We start from the raw sequence: 24,100 nt of genomic DNA, 5'->3' as shown, positions 1-24,100 counted from the left end.
CTCGATTGAAATAGTTAGGAGCGATTACAGTTTCTCGGAATGGATGTGATGTAGGTAGTTAGGTAGGTTGGTAGAGTGGAAGGATATCGTTGAGGTCGAGGGCTTGGTTAACTTCGATGGACGATGCTTGATGATCAAAGTAAGAAAGAAAGAAAGAAAGAAAAGAATAAAGGAAGGAAGGAAGGAAGGAAGGAAGGAAGGAAGGAAGAAATAAAGAAAGAAAGAAAGAAAGATAGAAATAAAGAAAGAAAGAATAACTTCCAGTCGAGGCTCGAATTCTCTCTGGGAAGTCGTCAAGAAAGTACTTGGCTCGGCGTCTTTTTCGTTAGATAGGAGTGGGAGTGGACGAGTAAGCGAAAGTGCCGGCCAAAGTGGATCTTCGGTGGGCAAAAAAGCGGTCGAGGAGCGAAGGGGAATAGCAGGGGTGAAAGTAGAAAAGAGAGAAAGATGAGAGGGGTGGAGTGCATAGGTGGACAGTTGCGAAGAGGAGCAAGCCGCTGTGCTTGGTTCTTGACGAATCGGGGTCTAACTTCTATGTATTTATCTGTATGTGTCTACACACACACACTTTCTCTCTCTCTCTTTATGTATGCATGTATGTATGTATGTATGTATGTGTATATATATACATACACGACGCGAACTAAGATTTTCAGAAAGATCGTGGCGTACCACCCTCTTGGAAGCAGCTCGATGCCGAGGCAAGCTCCGACGAGTTGGAGAGTCGCAAGCGAGTACTTGAAAGCTCTCCAGAGGACTTCACCATCGTGGTACTTCATCCTCGCTAAGAACTGTACTGGATTCTTATTCCACCACCACCACCACAACCACCACCACCATCATATCACCACCACCATCATCCCTTTTTCTTCTTCTTTCGTTTCCTCTTTTCTTTTTCATCTGGACCGCAAAGGAGTACACCCCTTGGAGTTTCCAGTCGAGACTTTTGTTCCGATAGGTCGCTGCGGACGATCTTTTTCCAGTCAATGTAAAAATCTAACCTCTCCTGCGAACTCTGCAAAAATTTTCTTGGCATGGTGTCAATCAGTCCGCAAAGAGATGAAATATTAAGAGAACGCGATAACTCGTGTATCGAGAAAAGCGCATCGCATTGTTTGAGACCATACGACGACGTACGTATCTACGCAAATGAAATTGAGGGATACTCGAGATAAAGTCATTTAAAATAGCTTCATTCGGTTGGTATTCTCTGCGAGAGAATACCGCGAACGCGTATCTAACGCATGACGCGTGACGCGTGATGTTGGAAATGTGAAATTCATATTTGCGAAACGTATCGCGAACGGACTCGTACACATCACGTACATATCTACCTATCCGGTTATGTTTCGAACATTTTGAACGGTTAATAAACTAGGTATTATAAAAGTCTGCGTATTATTTTTACAGCACAACAAAAAGAGAATACGAACGTAAAAAAAAGAAAAGATATGAAGAATTAGAAAAATCTCGAGGTGTCTTTAAAGAAAATTCCATTTCTATCTCTCTCTCTCTCTCTCTCTCTCTCTCACTGGAGAGATCTCGACGTTGTTGACGTGACAAAAAAAAAAAGCAAAAAAAAAAAAAAAACAATAAAAAAGAAAAGAAAAAATTAAAGAAAAGAAAAAAAAGGATCGGGTGGTGGAACGAACTAGTGGTTTCTCATTTTTTTTTCCCCCATAAATATTTTATTTCTGTCCGACAGCCACGTCGGCTTACCGCAGTAGTAGTCGACCGGGTTCGCGATCTCTAGCGTGGAAAATTGCCACTTGATTTCCTCTCTCATCTCTCTATATCTATCTTTCCTTCTTCCTCTCTTCCTTCCTCTTCCTCTCTCTCTCTCTCTCTCTCTCTCTCTCTTTTTCATTCCATCTCTCTCGTTCTCATACGTTCGAATTCTCGAGTTGGTTCGTACTCGCAGTCCAGCCTCGTTTTCCGCGCGAAGGAGCTCCGCCCGGAGGATAAACTCTCCGATATGCCGGCCCTGGTTGGATAACTTCCAAGGCGCGTTACGATCGTAGGAGGACGTTGTCTGAGTAGCAGAAGGTTCGCTGAGGATCGAAGTAACTCTCGAGGAACACCTTGCACGTCTCTCAGGTATCAGCTGCGGCAGACCCCTGCGGCAGAACTCTGCCTTCGCTTCCTTTCTTTCCTTAGAAAGGAGAAGGGAGAAAGAGAGAGATATATAGAGAGAGAGAGAGAGATACAGAGAGGGAAAAAGAGAGAGAGAGAGAGAGAGAGAGAGAGAGAGAGAGAGAACCGACTTAATCGCGTTTGGCCAGCTTCCAGTACACGAGCAACCGGCAACGAACGGAAGCTACCATCCCCATCGCAGTAGCAACTGTTATCCAAAAACTACCAGCACCGTTCTTACTTCGCGTACCACGTCCCACACTTAATCGTTAATTCCCCTCTTTCTCTTTTTATTTTTGTTCCTCTTCTTTCCTTTTTCTCAACTACTATTCCCACACCCTTGGTTTATCCAGCCCACTGAATGCGATATTCCCTTCTTTTATTTCTACCTTTTTTATCTATTTCTTTCTCGGTCCACCGCGAACCAGCCTGTGTTACCTCCTTTATTTCTGTTTTTTTCTTTTTTTTTCATTTTTTTTTCTTTTCTTTTCTCTCTCTCTCTCTCTCTCTCTCTCTCTCTTTCTTGCTTTCTTGCTTTCTTGCTTCCCTTCCTTTTTTCCTCTTCTTAAGGGTCACCCTAATTCTATGAGAGGTCTATCTAAATTACTTTTGTTAAAGACTCTTTTTCTTTTCTCTTTCTCTCTCTCTCTCTCTCTCTCTCTCTCTCTCGCTCTCGCTCTCTCTGTACTTATGCGAGAGTTCAGGATAACTAAATTGGTAGGGAGATTATTGGAAAATCGATTCGTTTGCTTTCAATTTTTCTTTCGAACTAATTAAGTCCAAGGCAATGTTTTCTGTTTAATGATCAAAGTCGAAAATGAGGATCATTTATCTTATCGAAAACTATTAATTATCGCATATTAATCACGGATAATATCATCAACCGAACCGCGATACGTAATGTGTATCAACCGTAGGAATTTGCGGGACATTTTCTATCGGTATACACCGTTGAGCGCATTTCCCATAATTACAATGGCTTTGATGAAATTAATACGTGGAAGCAACTGCGTGTCTCTCATCGCATATTACAACGAAGCCGATAAAATTCGAGCCCTTCAATAAACGTCGGGAAATAATTTTATGACGTCCTATTCGAAAAATTTGCGCCTTTTCTTTTTTTACCCCCCTACCGAATAATCGATATAGCTTCCACACGTAGTACCGAAATTCGTCGTTTATACTGAAAGTGGGAGAATATGTTTCCTTTTTGTTTTTTTTATTTTCTTTTTCATTTTTTTTCTGCTTCTCTTTTTCGTTCATCTATTCGCATTTACTACGTGAAATCGTGGAAATATATACTCGAGTATAATATAGACTATTGTACGCGTACGTACGTTCTTATATGTTCCTATATACATATATACATACACATATATATATGGTATGTATGTGTGCCCGTAAATATATATAGATATATACATATTTTTCCATTCGATTTGTTTTTCCATTTTCCCTACGGCGTTCTGGCACCGAACGGCCGACGTATCCTCGACAAAAATACACTATATTTGTTGTCGGTTATTTTTTGCCTACTCCGATAATAGGTTAACGACCTATTCCTTTTTCGGTCGAAAATTTCGGGGAAATAGAATATCGGTTCTCTATAATTTCGTGGCGAACTTTATAACTCGGCGGTATCCGTCTGTTCGGGTACGTATCTCGGTCGTTCTGTCACGGATTTTCAATTACGATGCCATTGAAAATTCGCAGTATAATCGATGGTGAAACCGAAATGAAATTATATGCTTCTACGTAATGGCGGTGCCGTTTGCAACGGCGCGATGACCCGGGGCACATGGAAATCGTCTAGCACGTAGATATGTATCTGTTCACAGAAAAATACATTGAAACGATTCTGACATGACAGGAAAAGTAGATTTCAAAGATTGGATTTCTTTCCTCTGTGTAAAGGCTATGCAACCTTATCGATCATTGATGTATATCCAAAATCAATCGGAAAAATTAAAGATTAGCTAACTACGATAAAACGTTCGAATCGAGAATTTTCTTCGTTCTTGTCTTCTTCAACGAAAAATTATATTACCTTTGTTTTTCCTTTTCTCATCGATAGTTTAGGTAAATATTCATAACGCATCCAGTTGATGATCGAACTTTGATTTTCTCGTAGAACGTCGATCTCCTACAAAAATCGATTTTTTCCTTTCTTTTGTATTTTTTTTATTTTCGTACCTACCCTACCAAAATATGGAAAAATACGTTCATCGTGAAATAAATATCAGAGATAGTAGATACAGAGGGTATATGCAAATCTCACCGTTTTCTCTATTCCTTTTATTACCGGCGATTCGCGAAGCTCCGAGTATCCGCAGTGCGTAGAGGAAAATCCCGCTTGTGCCTCGCGTAAAGTTGCCCGAAGCTATTCTATGCCATTGAGAGAGAAAGAGAGAGGGAGGGAGAGTGGGAGGGAGGGAGGGAGGGAGTAGTGGAAGTTGTAGGAGATGGTGGTGGAGGAGGAGGCGGAGGAGATGGCGGAGGTAGAGTATGTATGTACGAGCTTTACGATCGTACAGCCACCCGGAAATGACGCTTCCAAAGGATCAAGCGCGTAGCAAAGCTCGAGCGGAAATATAAGCGGAAAAGCGTGTTAGTTTTTTTATTTTTCGTTTCCCCGAGAAGATAAACACACGTCCAGTAGAATCCTTCCTTTGTTCTTCCTTCGTCGAAAAAATAAATTTCTTATTTATGCAAACTCGTTGATAGCGGTAGAGATTACGATCGTTCGATTTCATTTATCAGTTATCGACAATTCGTAAGAATATACGATATAAATAATCGAACGAAAAAATTCACGACTCGACGAAGGTTCGATAACATTCGATTCGATTGGACGAATTTAATAGACAATCGTTGAAAAGAATGATTTGAAAATTCATTTAAACGATTTCCCACGTCCGAATTCATTCTATTCGTATTTTCATTACAACAAAGTATGTCGTATTCGTCGTATTCATAGAATTTCTCATTTAATTCGCGTCGACGTTCTATGAATGCTTTATTTGTTTCGTATAATCCTTTCTGTTCGGTCGAGGATTAATAATAAACGAGGAAGAATCTATTCTATATATCGATAGTCGTCCGGACCAATTAAAATCTTTCGTACGATAAAATTTCTCTCGTGAGAGGAAGGTTGGATATATGCAATATATAATAACTTGTTGCACGGTTTTCAACCTTAAATCGATGTATCGTTGCGAAAATAGATTACGTTCGTGACCGAAGTTATGGGATGACATTTTTTGCTTGTCCCTCGGCATCGCTGTGAGGTTTACCGATGTGCCGATAACAATATGTCTTACTCTGCGTCAAGGTGAGAAAGAGGTGAGGAGGGTATAGGCGGGATAGAGAGAGACAGAAAGGAAGAGAGAGAGAGAGAGAGAGAGAGAGAGAGAGAGAGAGACAGAAAAGAAAGAGAAGAGGGGAAGAAAAGATCGAAGAAAAGATCGAAGTCTCGAGAGATTAGAGCTTCTTTCGCATCGTTCCAGCTTGCAGTCAAGGCTCGTCGTTCTCTCGTCTACCTCACCTCGGGCATTTTGCCGTGAATTTTTCAGGCTTTTCGTGAGAACCATTACGCCAACCGCACGTCACGTCATCCGTTATCCGTCATTTAAAGAATTTTTTCTTCCTCTTTTCTCTCTTTCCCTTTCTCTCTTCTTTGCAAGCACGTCGTTCAAGCTCCTTCGCACGCTTCCGTAAACGAATCGAGTCGCACGAATACTATTACACTCCTCGTCGTTTCCTCCCGACGACGTTAACGTTATTTTAAACGTCGGTACGTTATAGCAATTCCCGTGTAAAAATTACAGGCGACAGGTACGAGGATTAATGATACCAGAAAAACAGTTATTATTTGTAATCCCTATATATTATATGTATATTTATACATATAATATTGAATGTATACGCTAAGTGAGCTTTAGAGCTTAATCGTTATATATTTTACAAGGGTATGTATATCGAATAATAGATGAATTTATTTCCGAACATATGCCCTGTAAGATTATCCTCGAGTGAAATTCTTTTTTTTATCGATAATACGACAATAACCATGTTATTTTCATGTACGTTTCGGTGATTTATATGGAGAACGCAAAGAACAATTTCAAATGATTCATGAATCGTAGTACAAAGGGTGAAACGAGTCGACGTAGGTGACCAACCCTCGCTTTAGGGTCAAGTCGACGCTCTATTTATCTCTTCTGTTTCTTTCTCTACTTCTATCCTCCCTCCCTCTCTCTCTCTCTCCTTCCCTCTCACGCTCCCTCTACCCCATCTTCTTCCTTCCGCTCTTCGTCAGCATTTCCATTTTCTTTTCCGATAGATCCTGGACCGATTCGCTTCGATACCCTGTGTTTGTTCGCAAATATTGATGCCAGGAACTTTAGCACTGTGAGACAGCAACGGGCATTTGTTTTGGCAGCGACAGCTGTCGAGGAGACGCGATTGGAATATAAGAGAGAGGGAGAGAGAGAGAGAGAGAAAGAGAGACAGAGGAAGAGAGAAAGAGAGAAAAAGAGAGAGGAGAGACCGCACGCGCCTTTGACCGGCCAAGTGTAGTGAAAGCGAATCGTTTATTCGTATCGCGAATTCGATGTAACATTGATATGTATCGTATCCTATTTTACTTACTGAAACGTTCTTTAAATTCTGGTTTTTTTTCTTCTTCCTCTTCTATTTTTTTCTCTTTTTTTTCCTCTCTTTTTCTTTTTTTCCCCCATACAAGATAACGTTCTTCACGTAATTTCGTTGACCATTCGTGCCGTTGAGAAGATTAAAAAAAGAGGGGGAGAGAGAGAGAGAAAAAAGAAGAGAAAAAAAATGGATTAAAAATTCAATTTTCGCCGCTCCAAATGCTAATTAATTTTTTTTCTTTCCGTACTACTATACGTGCACCTATCGATCGATAAAAGTGGAATTTATATGATTCGATTTTGATATCTCTCGTTGACACAGGATTCGCTCATTCTTTCGTTTACAATTTTATCGAACAATATTACAACGGTTTTCAATTCGTGAAAGTTACTTTTATCTTTATGCGCATTGATACATTGAAAAATGTCAACTCGTAAAAATGTTATTTTACTTGAATATAACGGCACACTATTTCGAGATATGTCGTGTAATTAGAACCGACGTATTTTTTTTCCTTTTTTTTTTTTTTATTTTCTTTTTTTCTCTTTCACCACACAAAACGAGCGAAGCTTCCATGAAAGCATTGTAATACGATATACGCTGTAACAACGTGGAGTACAAATTCCAGTGGCATTAATAGCAGCCGTTAACAAACCTATTAATTAACCGACATTGGATCGTTTCACATTTTATTTTACGAATGCGCTATACGATATCATTCTATGCTTATTCGTCTTTAATAATATATCGAATAAAAAAAAAAAAAGAAAGAAGAGAAAAAACAGAAAGAAAAGAAAATGCAGATGATAACACGGAAAATTTGTCGATAAGTTTACTTATGTCCGATTTAATATGATGAATTTAAGAAAAGCGTAAGAAAAGAAGAATCTAAAATAGGCATTATGTTTCAACGATTATTTTATGGCCCGGCGCACGCCAATACAATTTGCATTTCGATTAACAATAGCCATCGACGCTTCGTACCTCACCCGGCTAGTGCTAATTAATTTTCCCCTCATCGATTATTCTTTTGTTTTCTCCCCTCGTATCATGGATATTACGTGTGTACACCTGCGACCAAGCAGATAATCGTTGACACTATTATTGTCGCAAATTTGCAGATATTTAATGAAGAGAAGAGAGATGTATATATACATGTAATATCGATCGCGTTGGACGATAGTTAAATGTTTTATCTTATAAAATATCTATATGCGTATGGGTGTAAAGAAAAATTTTTTTAATATTTCATCTCTATCAAACAAATATATTTATACTTATCAAACGGATATATTTTCCTCAGATCTTTTAAACGAAGACATATACTCCATTTTGTATATATGTATATATATATATATATATATATATATATATATATATTTAAAGTAATTAATATATAAAAGATACATATATTGAGAATAAATTGAATACGTGATTTTACACACAAATATACCGTCGCGCATCGTTTGCTTTCGTTCGTGTTTCTCTTTCTCTCTCTCTCTCTCTCTCTCTCTCTTTTCCTTTCATTTCATTTCATTTCATTTCATTTCATTTTATTTTGTTTTATTTTATTTTATTTTATTTTCTCCTTCCTCCGTTTTTCTTCCTCTCGATGTCATTCACCATCGCTTCTAGTATAATTAAAATTTTCTCGTGAGGGAAAAAAATCGCGCTTTTCCAATTAGTATCAACGGTACGTCGAAACGAAGGGAAGAGGTGAGGAGAGGGTTTGCTCGCTTCGCTCGACACGAAGAAAATTTTAGAGCAGTAAAGTGCCCGGCTTCCTGATTGTCTGGGAGCAACGGCTCGGTTCCTGCTCGTTAACCTATTAACATTTTATTACTACCAATCTTTTCGTGCAATGAGTATGGCTTGCAATGGACGGGAGAAAGTACGTACGCTTTCGATGTAACTAGTAGGGAACGGAAAACCAAGGAAAGAATTAAACTCCGCAGTCTCGTGTTACTCTATTCTCTTTCTGGATTTGTAGACTGAAAGAGAGAGAGAGAGAGAGAGAGAGAGAGAAAGTTGTAGAAAATTCGTCGATAAAAACGAGATAATAAAAAAGAAAACAAAAAGAAAAGAAGAAACATTCGCCCCTAGCACCTGAATTACTTCGAACGAAAATAAGTTATTCGGAGTTTTCATCTAAAATGAGGAGATCGTTCTTTCTATTTCAAACAATGATGCGTGCCGTGAAAGGATTCCACCATAAAATTTTGATAGGCTGTATTATCACAAAAGAACGGTCGTCTGAAGGCCAACGGCCGAGGAAAAAAGCAGCAAATACATTTTGCAAGCTCTCGCAATCACGTAATGGTTTTCTAGCGTGCGCGTCAGCGAGCTACGGCCTCCTATCTATGTGGCTGACGGAAATTCGATAGCAATACACTCGTCGATAACGAGGAAACGAAAGGTCGATGTTTAAAAAATCGACTTTTAAGGCCACCATAGCACCAAAAATTTTATTTCTCTTTTCTATCTTTATTTCTTTCTCTCTCTCTCTCTCTCTCTCTCTTCAGTTTCGTCTCTCTTGGATTTTCCTTCGAAATCTCGAGCAGCTTTATTTACCTCGAGAGAATTTTATTTATTGTTAGAAATGAATGTTAAAAATTGCTATGCTCCTCTCAACGTAATCCACTCGAGTACGATAAGGAAATTTATTTTCGTTTTATGTAATATCTTATAGTTTAAATTAGATTTATCGTGGCTCATTCGTAATACCTCATCCGTTTCATTAAACAAATCTAACGATCTTATAGTTCTGACTTTCTTAAACTTCCACCGATAACTTCTCTTTCCGAACGATTCTTCCTATAAAAGCAAACGCGTTTCGCTTCGTGCAAGAACGAACTTTATCGACGATCGAAAAGATTAACGAGGCGTACTTACGAACGAATGATTTACCTTTAGACTCTCTCTCTCTCTCTCTCTCTCTTTTTCTCTCTTTTATACGCAGATAAGTATCTAAGATCTTTTGAATCTTTTTAAACCTGTGCGATTTATGTTAAAAGACGTTTGTTTTTGGAAATTCCGACGAAAAGAAACTATGTAGCATTATATTAGGGAATAATATTTGAACTAACAGTCACGAGAAAATTTCTTTCCCGTTTGCACCATTACTAAAACGGTACTTTGCGATCTTGATGAAGATAGTCGAGAGTCTTTCGATGGAAACGAGTCTTCGTTTTTGCTGAGAGTCAGTCTCGAACAAACGGAAACTTTCTACTTCGTCCCTTTTTACACCCTTATTCTAGGTGAACGAACGAACGAACGAACGAACGAATGAACGAACGAGCGAACGAACGAACGAACGAATCGTCTGTTCGAGGATACCTTCTCGAAGAAGCTTTCAGCCGTTATAATTCGCTTTGAAATTATCTAAAAGAAAGATGTCACAAGCTTTCTTCCACTTGACGCATCATTTCCATTCGTATCACTTATTCTTAACATCTTTTAGCGAAGAACTTTTAGCTACCAAGTCAACTAAGTGTCTTCGCATAAACGCGTAACATACGATACCTCGTAATACGAGCTACGAATGTTTGTGTGTTTCTAAGTAGAATAATGAGAGCAACGTTAACATCATAACGGTACTATTTCAAGCGTGTATTTTCCAACGATAAGCGTTAAATTATTCGCCGTATCGTTATCTTAAAGCTTTTTTCTCGTTAATTCGCCCATAAGGTATAACATAGATATAATGGTTAGGAGAAAAGACTGATAAGGTCTTTCTTTCTCTCTCTCTCTCTCTCTCTCTCTCTCTCTCTCTCTCTCTCTCTCTCTATCTGTTTCTCTCTCTCTCTTTCTCCTACTCTCTCATTATCTTATGCGACGACGATGTACTTTTGTTACGGTGAGCTAAAACTGTACCGGTGATACTTAGGGATGACAAATTAGTGAGATAGCTACCGTTGCTCGGATAATAAACGCTTGGCAATGAAGATGTCGTGCACGACGATATCTCGTCAAGGAAGATGTTTTCGAGATAATCAGAAGATTCCTATCTTGTTCTACTCCGAAACTTGTGTTACCTCGCTTCGATAAAATGTATCTACAGGTTTATAGTAAATTTTACGTTCTTTTTTTCCTTTCCTTCTCTCTTCCATACCTTCTACCTTGCTTTCTATTTTCTTTATCTTCATCCTCTCATTCCTCGCTTGTCTTAATGGTCAAACAGGGAATTCGGATATTACTTAATTCGAATGTTTTCTTTTGTATTTTTCTTTTTTTTCTCTCTCCTCTTCTTCTCTTATCTTATTCCGACGATATCTATCTACACGCCGATGAGAAATGCTTTTAAACTAATTGCACGATTCGCGTCGTGAGAAAAACGGCAGATTGTGTGTTCAAAGAGAGACGCCAAAAGTTCCGTCGAGGCTTTTACCCTCTTTCCTTCTCCACGAATGCACGCTCTTCCAAATCTATTTGCTTTCCTCTCTCTTTCTCTTTCTCTTTTTCTCTTTCTCACTATCTCTCTAGTTTCCTCTCTAACATGGCACCAAGTTTTATTTCTAGTTATACTGCTTCTTCCACGATTTTAAACGAAAATTTCATTACAGGCGACATCAAAGCACTCTCTACTCGTGATGTTCGAACTCTCTCTCTCTCTCTCTCTCTCTCTCTCCCTCTCTCTCTCTCTCTCTCTGGCCAATACGAATCGACGACGATACCTCCGAAGTTCAGATATATCGCTTATCATGGACACTCCATTCGAGTAATAAGTTTCGACGGAATGTGGGCGATGGAATTTCCTGTCGTTAACAAAGTATTGGCATTTTGTGTCGAGTTTCCGAGTGGCTTTGCTTTACCCGGTAAAATTCAAAGCTTAACTTCGTTTACGTATATTACGTACTATGATCTAGCGTACTTGTACTGATGAAAATCGAACGTTAAATAATCGTTCTAACGACTCGTTATTTCTACCTTTAAAATCTTTCCCCTATGTGTGTGTGTGTGTGTGTGTGTGTGTGTGTAATGACCCAATGAAATGTATCCATCAGAAGTACTACAGTCTGATGAATTTTTTTTTTTTTAATAAACAAGTCAATTCTTTTAATTTTCATAATAATTATGATGGACACTTTTCATTGGAACACTGTATATATACATATATGTACGTACATATGTATGTGAAACACTTGAATGTCTCTCATTGATTATACCTTTTATATTTTATGAAAATCACGATCACGTGATTTTCGTGACTAAAAGAATTTCTGCATTTCGTGATTCTTATTTGCCTCGTCTAGACACGATTAAATCGCTGAACGAGCTTTTTACTGGAACATTTTCGATTATAAGCGCACCAAGCAATATTCAGAAATAATATGGGAGAGGGAAAGAGCGAGAGAGGAAGAGAAAGAGAGAGAGAGAGAGAAAAAAGAGAAAGAAAGACAAGGATAGCGTATGAAGCTCGTCAGATGGAGCGGACACATACGATTTTACGACTCGGTTATATTCCATAACGATTACAATCCCGCATGAGGTTGCCGGTATGCACGACAGTTTCGAGCATTTCGTGGTGCAAGCGGTAATTGGAAATTACGACACCGGATATACCTCGATGAGAGATAGATGATAACTATGGGGCGTTTGTAAGGTCGATAGCAAAGGGTTGTTTGTCTCGTCACAAGTATCTGTCGAATGAAACGTTGGATCGTTTATCTTGATATCATTGAAATTCTATGAATTAATATGCGACACATTTCAATTAATTTTCTTTTATTGTTAATTTAATTTGTAAAAGAAAAAAAAAAGAAAAGGATATTTGTATGCGTATATTTTTAAGTAACATTGCGAACGATAATTTTCTCGAACGATCGTGGTGTATGTAATTAAAAAAATATATATATAATAAAAAAAAAAAATAAAAAATTTAAAGGGAAAGACGAGAATCATTTCTTTAGAATTATCGTTCGAATTGTTCGGATGTACGATACTTCCTTTCTTTTTTTTTTTTTTTCTTTTATCATCAAACATTTGGAAATAAATCCAAATGTGGTTTTGGTGAGATCACGGGGAAGAAGAAAGGATTCTCGTACATTCTGAAAGCCATCACATTTTTCCACGTCTCTACGTAACGCTATAGCCGTTGAAACTTTTCGCGAGTTCGATAAGTATCTCTTGGAAATGCTATTAAAAGTTGGCTACGAGGACGCGCCGTTCGACCGTGAAATACCATTAAATCGATATACTTTATAAAATCTTTGTGAACACGTGGAACGCGACGACGACGACGACGACGACGACGACGACGACGAGGACGAAGACGTAGACGACGAAGACGACGACTATATACAACGATAAATAATAACCAAGCGATCGGTTAGAAATATTTTCATTCGATGAGGTTTTCTCTATATTCGTTAATACAACAAAACAATTTGTATTATATCATATTCAAAAGAATAGAATCGTAATTAACTCGTTGGAAAATAACGAATATATCTTTTCGTAGAAGCCGTTGTTTCGTCTCTATTTAAAAGAAAATAAATTCGCTTCTACGATAATGCGAATACTTAACTCAGGAACTAACGTATTACGATCGTGATTAATACTGGATGATTAATTATGCGAGCTCATGCGAGACTAAACTCGTAGAGCTGAGCGTTAGAAAAATCGTTCTTAAGCCGGGAGAAGAGTAATTTCTGTTGGATCGGTGGTGTGACCACTGCGATCCACCGAGAGAAAGGACGACGACGAGGACGCCGAGGACGAAGAGTGAGCGAGAGAAAGAAAGAGAGAGAGAGAGAGAGTAACGGAGAGAGGGATAGAAAGATAGGAAGAGGGTGTGAAGGGTCGAGAAGAAAGCGAGAAGCAAATTTATCGCGTGCTCACGATCGGTCGTCCAAAGCGCGTATATCAGCCATTACAAACTTCCCCTTCGCTAATCGCTTAACGCGATAACATGGTCAGAAGAGAGGACTCATGGGAAGAGAAAATTTTTAATCGCAACGCGTACCTATTATACGATATACTTATAATTGAAGTTATATGATGGATTGCGAACGACCATGCAACTAACCGGCTGATTATAATTGATGAAAAATTTTGTCCAATGAACTTTGTCCGAAATTATGATTGATTACGGACGTACGGAGAGAAGAAAGAGAAGGAGAGGTAGAGATAGATAGAGAGAGAGAGAGAGAGAGAGAGAGAGAGAGAGAGAGAGAGAGAGAGAAGTAGAGAAAGAGAGGTAGAGGTCGAGATGGAGAGAGAGAGAGAGGGAGAATGAGGTATAGGACGTTATTGGAAACTATTTACGTTAGATAAATTTTTCGTAGATCATCGGTGTAAGGATATATATATATATATACAAACGTTGTTTGTGTATATTTTCTCTCTCTCTCTCTCTTTGTGGTCTATGGCCTTTGTTTTGTTTAGTGAGTCATTCGTAGACAAGTCGTAGCAGAGTGAACATCCTTTCGGATCAACGCTTAACGAACGAGCTCTTCTTTTCTCCTTTTAATGTAAGTATTATAATTTCTTTATACGAAAAATAACCTTCCCGTATAATTTATATTTTACACGTTATCCATATTTTAGGTACGATAATATAATTAATATATTAATTGTAATCGGAGGAAAATACGATTGGAATAAAGTTTCGTCCGAGAATACGTATATGCGTAAATATTGTTCCCTATTGTTTCTCTCTTTTTTATTCTTTTTTTTTTTACTTGCCGAGCTAACACTTTCGATCAAGTCGGAAGCGATTCGTTCGACATAAGGCGAGCAAGTGCGACATTCTTATTAAAAAAAGAAAAAAAAACGAAAATGAAAATATAACGTAATTTGTCGAGGTATCGTTAGATCGACGTTAAACGTGCGGACGTATTACAAAATATTGTACGAACGAAGTCAAACGGAACATGCAATGCGGCAATCAAACGTGACTATATCCGGCGATAAATAAATGTACATTTTTATGCGGAAATCTAAGTTCTAAAGATATTTCATCGTTGTTGCGTTCTGTCTTTAAAAAGGAACGACGTAATTTTATGAAACGATATCGGGAGATCGTAAACACAGGAGGTTTATCGTAAAAACTCGTAGGTTGTTGATATAGCTTTTGTGTATCGAGTCGAATACTATCATATAAATATGAAATAACTACTGTAGTATAAATATTGAACTTGCAAAAAATCTTCTTCGTCGTAAGTTTCTTTGATTATAGCGTATAATCATATATATATATATATATATATTAGTCTATATATGTTATAATATATATATTAATTTCTTTCGTTACCGACGACCATATTAGCGATAACGAAAAACTCGAAAAAAATGGCGTACACGGCCCTTACCTTTTGTGTTGGATTTTGAGTCCTCTTCTTGGGTGTAGTGGTATGCCGTCTTTGAGCCAATGCACTCTTGGGGGCGGCGATCCCCTCGTTCTGCATACTAGCTTTACTCTGTCTCGTAACCTCGCTATTGAGTCCCTGAGTTCGGACAACGTAACTTCTCGCACTGGAAACAAAAGCAAATGGAAAAGTTTTAGGGAAAAGTGCGTTAACGTGAAAAATATATATCTGTTAGTGTCTCGGTTCATAATTGATTATCGAGAAATGATTGCTGGAAGTGAAATGTTCATTATATCTAACGAAAAACTTTTGGAGATAAAGAAGGTTTATTGGCTTCATTTTGAAACGCCCGATTGTCTATCTAATTACAAAAATCTTGCGAGCATCGAGAAAATGTATTTGACGTGGACATTTATCATTTCTATCTTTATCGGCTTATCATAGATTCTTTACAAGAATCGCAACTTTTAAACGAATTACGTGTTGATGAACGATTGAAAATTGAAGCGACAGAAATTTATCGATTCTACGTTATATTCTCCTTTATAATAGGGAATGATCAAATTATAAAAAATATAAATAATCATCGATGTTAAACTTTTGTCTCGAGTTAATAGGACGTTATTTTAAACTATCTGTAAAATAAGACAAAATTATCATACGTTGTACGTTCAATGATCTTTTTGTATTTCTGTTATATCTCGTTCTCTCTTTTTCTTTTTTTGTATTCGTTCATTATGCATTTAAATGTATTATATTGCGAAACTCATATATAAATATCCATGTACTTGCAGAGTAAGTATTCTGTCGTCTGAAATAGAAAAGCAAGTATGTATGTATGTATGTATGTATGCATGCATGTATGTATGTATGTATGTATATATATATATATATATATATATATATATGCATGTATATTCGAAACATAAAAAGGATGGGAATATATCATAAGAAATCAATTGAAGGAGAATATTTCCAGGATTGTTATACTAGAAAGTACGTAATTATCGTTCGCAATGCGCAACTCGTTTTCTCTCGTTTTTTTTTTTATTTTTCTTTCTTTTTTTTTCTCTTTTTTTCATATAAATCCCTGCAGCTCTAGGACTATAAAAAGCGTATGTTGCTGAGAGTTCGAGTGTGCGTGCACGCGCATTGCTGCTTTTTTTTCTGGACATGCGCGCACAGTTACGACTACGAGAAGGAAGAATCACGGAGAATAAAGTAAAGGGAGGGAGGGGTAGCAAGAGGAGGAGTGGGGAGAGGGTGGACGGCGGAGGTTGCAGCAGAGTAAAAGGGGTGGAACGGAAGAAATGGAAGGAAACAACGGCTTTGAACGACCCTCCGTGGATGGTTACAACCTGCACGAAGAAAATGGAATAATATTTCTCTGTTCGAAAAGAGTAGAGAGAGAAAGAGAGAGAGAGAGAGAGAGAGAGAGAGAGAGAGAGAGAGAGAGAGCAAACGAAGAAAAAGGAATCAGCTCATACTGCTACTTCTAAGGAAGAAATTACGAAAGTCGATACCTTTTACGGAAACAAACTTTCTCTTATTCGAAGAGAAAATATTAGTTGCCAGTGAAAATATGAAGACAACGAGAATATTTTTATGATAATGCTTCTTCTTTTCTTCTTTCACAGATTTGCTTTATTTCGAGTAAGGAAACGATGTTAGGAATGCTTTAGGAACTGATCAACATCGTTCCGCAAAGTTTAACTGCATACCCCATTGGTACGTGTCATAAACGGCAAAAAGAGCTTTCATTGAGAAAGATTTTTTTTTCTATCTACATAGTAGGAGAATGAACAGAAATATGGAAGATGGGTTTTTTAAAGTTTCAAATTGTTAAACGGTCTGCTTATCTTCGTTTTCCATTTTAATCGTTTAATTGACCAACAGTAAAAGAGAATTACGAAACTTATTAGTAATCATCAAGAGATAAATTGAATATATTTTGGATAAATTATAATTTTTATATTTAAACGTTTATATATATATATGTATGTATGTATGTATGTATGTATGTATGTATGTATGTATATTAATAATTGAGATATAACTTATATATCTTTATTCGTCGTCTTTATTAATTAATTATATAATATAATAATATGGAAGGAAGTAACGCTTGTAGCCGAGAATATAACGATTAAGCTTGACGCTTCTTGCTTGCATTCGAGCTTTGATAGGATGACGATGGTAGTACAGTGGCGCGATTATTACAACACAGTGAAGTTTATCAAACCGCAACGCAGCTTCCAGATTATCTGTGACGTAGCGCAGCGTTCTGGAAACGCCTACGGCACTTAATACATTTCTACTACGAGTTTGCAGTATACTCTCGGTTTCTATACCCCATCCTTTCTCCCCGTACGTTCTCTCCCTCTCACCGATATATCTGTTACAGATTTGCTTCACCGTTCGGCACGAACGACGTATTACTCTCTCTCTCTATCTATATATCTATCTATCTATCTATCTCTCTCTCTCTCTTCCGTGTCTGGGTATGTAGTAGTAAACGAGTGCTGGCTAAAGCCTAGAACGCATGATGTTTAGGATGATACAAAGCGGTGCACGCGAATTCCCCATTTGTACACGAAATTCTCGTTACGTTCGGCCGACCAACCGAACCAGAGGAATGGATTTTCCAAGCACGAATCGTTTACCGTTGTCCTTGTTTTTTTTTTTTTTTCTTTTTTAGTCTTTTTTAATCTACGCAATCCAACGATACTTTGACGGATATCCGTTCGTCGAATAAAGCCGATCCTTTTTTTCATGGGTTACTAGCTTCTTGTTCTCTCTCTTTCTCTCTCTTTTTCTTTCTTTCTCTTTCTCTTTTTCTTTTTCTTTCTTTCTCCCATTCTATCTTTCTCTCATTCGGACGTACCTTTTAATCAAGGATTTGTAAAACGATTGCTCATTTAAGAGAATAAAATTGTTGTTTGTAATAGATTCGATGTAATCGACGTTTATCGTACGGTGTATATGCATATATCGAGGATCGAAGGAGAGAGAATTTTATAGAAATATTCGAGATTCATAGCAATAGCTTCATGTTATACAACCGCAGTAGATATTACCGATATGTGGTCAGCCGGATGGTAAAGCGTATTGTAACCATTTGTGAATAGCGATACAACGTGGGATAGTTTCCTTTTCTTTTCTTTCTTTCTGCTTTTTTTTTCTTTTCTTTTTTTTGTAAGATAACTTGTTCTTTATTTCGTTCATAGCGATACCACATTTAATCGTTCACGAAGAATATACGTATGTTAAATCGCATCGCATTTTGTAAATGTATTTTGTATTTTAAGCGAGGCGCGTATCGTAAATCAAGCCAACCAAGGGTAGCGGACCGTTTATTTTCCGGATAATAGCTCATCTGCGGAACAATTGGTTCCGCATATTATATGCAATATGCATCGTGACAATCATTTGGGATACAGGAGATGAATAATAAAACAAGGACAACTCGATCGGAAGGTTTTTATTTCCTTTTATTTTTTTTCCTTTTCTTTCTTTTTCCTTTTATTTTTTTCATTTTTTTCTTTTTATTTTATTTTATTTTATTCTATTTTTTTTTTTTTTTTCATTCAATCACCCTTATCGAGTCCGACTCCATTCGAACGACGTAATACGATAATAAATTATTTTCCAGCTCTTTCAATTAAGAATAATATATTTGATCGTTTCTTTATAAATAAAAATGATGTTTCCGTAATTCTTACGGAAAGTGGTAAAATCTTTTTACGAGAAAAAAAAATAAATAATAATAAATAACTGTTTTATATTTCGTTAAGAGTATAAGATAGAAACGAATGTAACGTTCGATATTTTAGTTTTCCGATTTGATTGGATAACATTTTTAGAGAAACGTATCAAAAGGATCGTCTAAATCCTTTCACGCATAGAGGATTAATCCTCTCTATGATTGATTTTCGCTTCGTTGAACAGCCGTTTCGTTATTAACCTGTTATGTATAACACTCTGTGAAAAAGATGATAAGAGAAGGAGTGAGATACTGGTCGAAAGCAACCTGGGATATTCACATTCATGCTCTCGTTACGCCTCAGGCTGTTTAACGATTAACTGTACATACCGTTCAAGCAAAGATGAAATTTAGCTGTCTCTCGTAAAAGGCATCAGTCACGAAATCGCATGGAAATTCTGCAAACGATTCGCGATTTTGCGAATTCAAAGAGATATTTGATTTGTTTTCAAAAACAGACTTTAATTCGATTAGAATTTTGATCGCTAATATCTTCAAAATAACGTAGATAAGAAATGAGAGATATAAGATTAAATATATCCATGTATTACAAATTTTCTCACGAATTTCTTACAATTATATTTTATCTTGCAAGATCATAAAGTATTATATTTTTAGTTTAAAGTACTATATTTTATATCGATTTATATTTAATGATATTAAAAGCCCAGCCGAGGGAGGATAGTTTTAAACATTTTTCATTTTTCTCTCCTCTCACTCGCATCCCTCTTGAGCGATGCAACCGTAAGCATTGTAAAAAGCATATACGTGGAGTTTTTTCGTTACAAAGAGATAAAATAACAACGAGGGCACTTTCGTTGAACAGCGCTATTCTCTTTGGAAATCTCATTGATATCGTATTATCGATAGGATCAAAAAGCACGATTTATTTTCGATGTAGAATAATCGAAGTATTATCGATCGGACTCGGTTCAAACTCGGGTAAATGTTCAAAATAGTGTTTGGAGTTAACGAATGAGCGAGGACGGGGGAGAGGGGATGGGAGGGGAGGGGAGGGGTTACGAGGGAAACAAAGAGGCAAAAGATGGCCATCTTAGTCGGCTTATCGAGATTACCCTTCGTTTGCATTTTACCCTAGCAAATCGATCGGCCGTACATAAAAGAGTTTTTTCTTTTGTAAGTTCATCGGTCTTCGTGCGTGCATATTGGGTGGGTGAACGGGAGGAGGGGAAAGAATGGGAGGGAGGGAAGGAGGTGCGCATGAGAAGGAGGAAACGAGAGAGAGAGAGATAGATAGAGAGATAGATAGATAGATAGATACAGAGAGAGAGAGAGAGAAAGAGAAAAGAGAGAAAGAGAGGAGCCGATCGAGACGGTAAGAGGAAAAAGGAAAGTTAGCGTGAGTCGAGGATGTAGAAGGAAAAAGAGAGGGATGAAAAAGAGCGGACTACCGGGCGGCACGTCGCGCGTTGCTGGCACGGTGAAAAATGCAGAACGACGGGCAAACGTAGCGGCGAGGTTGATTAATGAACGCGTCGCCGAAAGAGTAAAATAACAAATAGCGCGTTGCCACTCCTGCCCGGCCCTCCTCTCCCGTTCGCTCGGCCATGACGCCGGTCACGTGGACGTGGCTTTCGAAGCTGCAACAGTAGCCACGGCAGTTACTTGATTCATCGATGCCACGCTGGTGGTACATCGACGCCGTTGGCATTTCCAACGGTAGGTAGTACCTACCTAACGGGTAGGGGTGTTGGAGGGTAGAGGAGATCAGAGCAGAGGGTAGAGACCTACCATCGTGACGTTGCACGCGATGTCGAGTAGGGACGTCAAAGCCGACGTCAAACCGATGTCCAGCTTTTCCTCTTGCCTCTGCCCGCCGCTCTGGACTCTTCCCCAACCCTCACCCCCTCTCCGCACGACCAACCATCCTATTCCCCTTGCCCCTATTTCCTATCCTCTTCCAGCCGCAATGGACTTGGTTATTCGCTCGCCGCATCGTTCAGACAATTTCCACCTTTCTTCCTTCTAGCCTATCGGTGGTCAGTAGAAGTCATTGCACGAGAAATAAGAGAGACAGGAAAGATATTATCGATCGTGTCTACGGTTATCGAAATAGAACCCTTTCTTCTTGCACGATATATTATTTCCCTTCTTTTATATCTTTCTAATATTCGCAGGAGATACCACGTACGATTGTCCAAGAAATCGGTAAACGACCATCGATTTCGTACTTATATATTCGCTGATTGTAGAAATCTATTAGCAGTACAGACGTGTATTTGCTTAGTTGTTTCGAAAACGATTAACGAACAGCTTACAGAGCGTGATATGACTCTGTGAATTTGCACCTTTGTGCGAGGCGGATAATCATTTCCAGTTCGCAGGAAGCGACTCGACCGTTTCGAACGGCTTCGATTATTCGATCGGTAATCGAGTCTATGTACATACCGATGGACTATCATATTCCGTGCGTTCCTGATTACTGACCAAGTCAACAGATATTTAATCGCATATGCAGATTAATATCGGTCGTACGAGTATTCTCGATACGGCGATAACGATCGACCGCTTTTATTCGGCCACTTTATTTCTCGTGTAACGGCGTTACATTATTCAAACGATTCAGTTGCTATCCAGAAAACCGTTAAATTTCTTTTTCCATTTGCCGATCTTATTGCGGGTATCGTCGTAAATGCAATCTATCGAATTTTTCGTTCGGTATTTGTTCTCGTCGATGAACGTCCCTTTGAAACCGTGCCATACGATCCTCCGACCTAATCCTCTCGATATGTCAGAGTACTTCAAAGCCAGGACATCGTTTACTTCCTCGAATTTCTTTCGTTTGAAACAAAAAAAAAAAAAAAAAAGAAAAAAAGAACGAGAAAAATTACAAAAGTGACCAGAGAAAATTCGCGAATTGTTCGATCTCTATAGTTCACCGATATCCTCGATGTTCCTTTATTTTGTTTTTTCTTTTTTTTTCTTTTTTTTTCATTTTATTTTTTCTCTCTTCTTTAACAACGAGGAAACGTGAAAATCGTTTATCACTTTGGAAAAGCAACAGCGTGTAAATCACGAACGAACGTATTTTATCGGTAGGCTAACACGGAAAGCGCGTACTCGTAACCGTGAAACTTCATTTTCCTACGGTACCATTTTAATCAGTGAGTAATCGTCGGAATATCCGTGTTTCGTCACGGCGAATACGAAAGCTTGGGTATTTATTTATTTTGAATTTTTTTTTTCTTTTATTTCTTTCTTTTTTTTTTTTTAGGCAGCTGTTATGGCCACGATTCGATTCTACAAAATATATCCCAATTCCGTAGCGAACGGCGCAGTAAAATTTATTTACAACCCGATTGCGTATGGCCCCGAGCGGAATTCATTTTCTGTCGGTCCTGTGTACTACACTTTTGCTTGGATTCTCTCGAACTGGTTCGTAACGACGTACCTCATAAATGATACAACCTTGTCTATCGACGCTTCCCTTCCTACATACATCTATATCGGCTTATAAGATGGATTCTCGCTTATTCTAACGTAATCGTTGAGGCGTGCCGTGAAAAGATTAAGTAATCTTTATAATCGACGTTAAACTACCATCCTCCTCCAATCGTTTTCACCTTGACGTTACGATTAAAACGTAAGACGTTGTAACGAGAAAGAATTTTATTTTCTCGATGATCGTAACTTTATCTAGAATAGATATAATTAGCAGGTAGTGAATCGATCGGTGCGATTTTATCGATAATTTCGAGTCGGACCGTAAGATCATACTTTATTCTCGTTAAAAAGAGAAACAAAAAAAAAAGATGCTACGTGAAGCCACGCAATATTTTTCGTACGAATGATGTTCGACGGCGAAAGCGATTAGCGTCGATTAAATGAACTAATTCGAAACGGACTGGCGTGTTTCTCCGCTCGACAATGACCGTGATAAATCGCAAAATTATTCGGGAGAATATCACGAGAATCCGAGCGAATGCAGAAGCCGAATTATGCACGGAACCGTGGCTGTGACGTCGAAAGGTATTCGCGATAAATCACCTGAAAACAGAGAAGACTCGCGACGTTGATCGCGTGCAAACGACCGAGTTCATTACGCGAGAAAGAATTCCAAGACACCCGTTTGGAAACGACGACGACGACGACGACAACGACAACGAAGATCCTTCATTCTTTCAACAAAGGAAGAATTTCGTTTTAATCTTTTCTATTCGACACACCATCCTGATCTCTTTTCAAATTGATTTTATCAACGTTAGGAGAATAACCATAACAAGTATATATTTCGATGTTATTTACTTATCGAATTAATCGTTCTAAATCGTCATAGAGTAAAATGATTTTAGGGATGCGATCGTTTACATCGATTATAAGACCGTAAATAATGCACGGTTCAAAGCAGGCGTGAATGTAGAGAAGTAATCAATCGCGGTCATCGCTCTTTGTATTGCATTATAGCGGAACTCCGATTATCTGGAACAATCGAGACCGGAATAGGTCGGTTAATAGAAGAACAGCGGTATAATCTAGGCCTCGATGGTGAATAAACAAAATCGGAATTTCATTTGCGAATGGAAGGTAGATACGATCTTTGTTCGCGAACGTATATGTCACGTTTTTGTTGATTTCTTTTTTTTTTTTTTTTTTTTTTCTATACATATACGATCGTTATATCGGACGAATAAAAAATATATATCGTCGCAGTACGTTCTATACGATTTCCACCTTAAACTCATTATCCTTTAATCTGATAAATTTGACGAAGACTGAAATCGCCTTAACGAAAATTCGAAAAGACCTTGAGGTAGCATTATGTAATAAGTATATACTTATTTAGATTAAAAAATATTCATGGTCCGTAAAAGTAAATCTCTGAAAATGTGGAACTTTCGATGATGATGAGAATGATAATAATAATAATAATAATAATAATAATAATATAAGAAGGTTAAATTATTAAAGCCATCGCACAGTAACATTATTTTTTACGAAAGAATTTCCGTAGAATACCATTGAAATATTTTATTTCTATGGCTAATACAAGGTGTTGTTGAAAATTCGCTACGTTCGTGTGGAATATTTCGTAAATTACATTCGACCGCTCGGTTTGGACGTTTCTAGGAACATTTACTAGGACGAAATCGTCGATTGAATCGTCGAGAAATTGTCGATAGAAGGAAACGAAATTGAGGAACGATGTATCGGAGAATATATATATATATATATATATATATATATATGTGTGCAGTTATATATAGTATGCACAGGATAAACT

The 24,100-nt window shown here is 37.9% G+C and overlaps 1 protein-coding gene and 1 long non-coding RNA gene across 9 annotated transcripts in view; one reads left to right on the top strand and one right to left on the bottom strand.

Annotated features, from left to right (window-relative positions):
* Window positions 1–24,100, top strand: part of LOC127069774 (uncharacterized) — a 275,276-nt gene that overhangs the window by 85,515 nt on the left and 165,661 nt on the right. The gene's annotated exons all lie outside the window — the stretch shown is intronic.
* LOC127069705 (protein vein) overlaps window positions 1–24,100 on the bottom strand; it is a 231,043-nt gene that overhangs the window by 84,580 nt on the left and 122,363 nt on the right. For both annotated transcript variants that reach the window (XM_051007051.1, XM_051007062.1), the window contains exon 2: window positions 15,099–15,261. In XM_051007051.1, the coding sequence (XP_050863008.1) occupies window positions 15,099–15,261 (163 nt within the window). The remainder of the gene's footprint in view (window positions 1–15,098; window positions 15,262–24,100) is intronic.

This window comes from Vespula vulgaris, chromosome 1 (genome assembly GCF_905475345.1).
Source record: "Vespula vulgaris chromosome 1, iyVesVulg1.1, whole genome shotgun sequence".
In the NCBI taxonomy this organism is placed as follows: Eukaryota; Metazoa; Arthropoda; class Insecta; order Hymenoptera; family Vespidae; genus Vespula; species Vespula vulgaris.
This window is presented reverse-complemented; position numbering and strand designations above follow the sequence as displayed.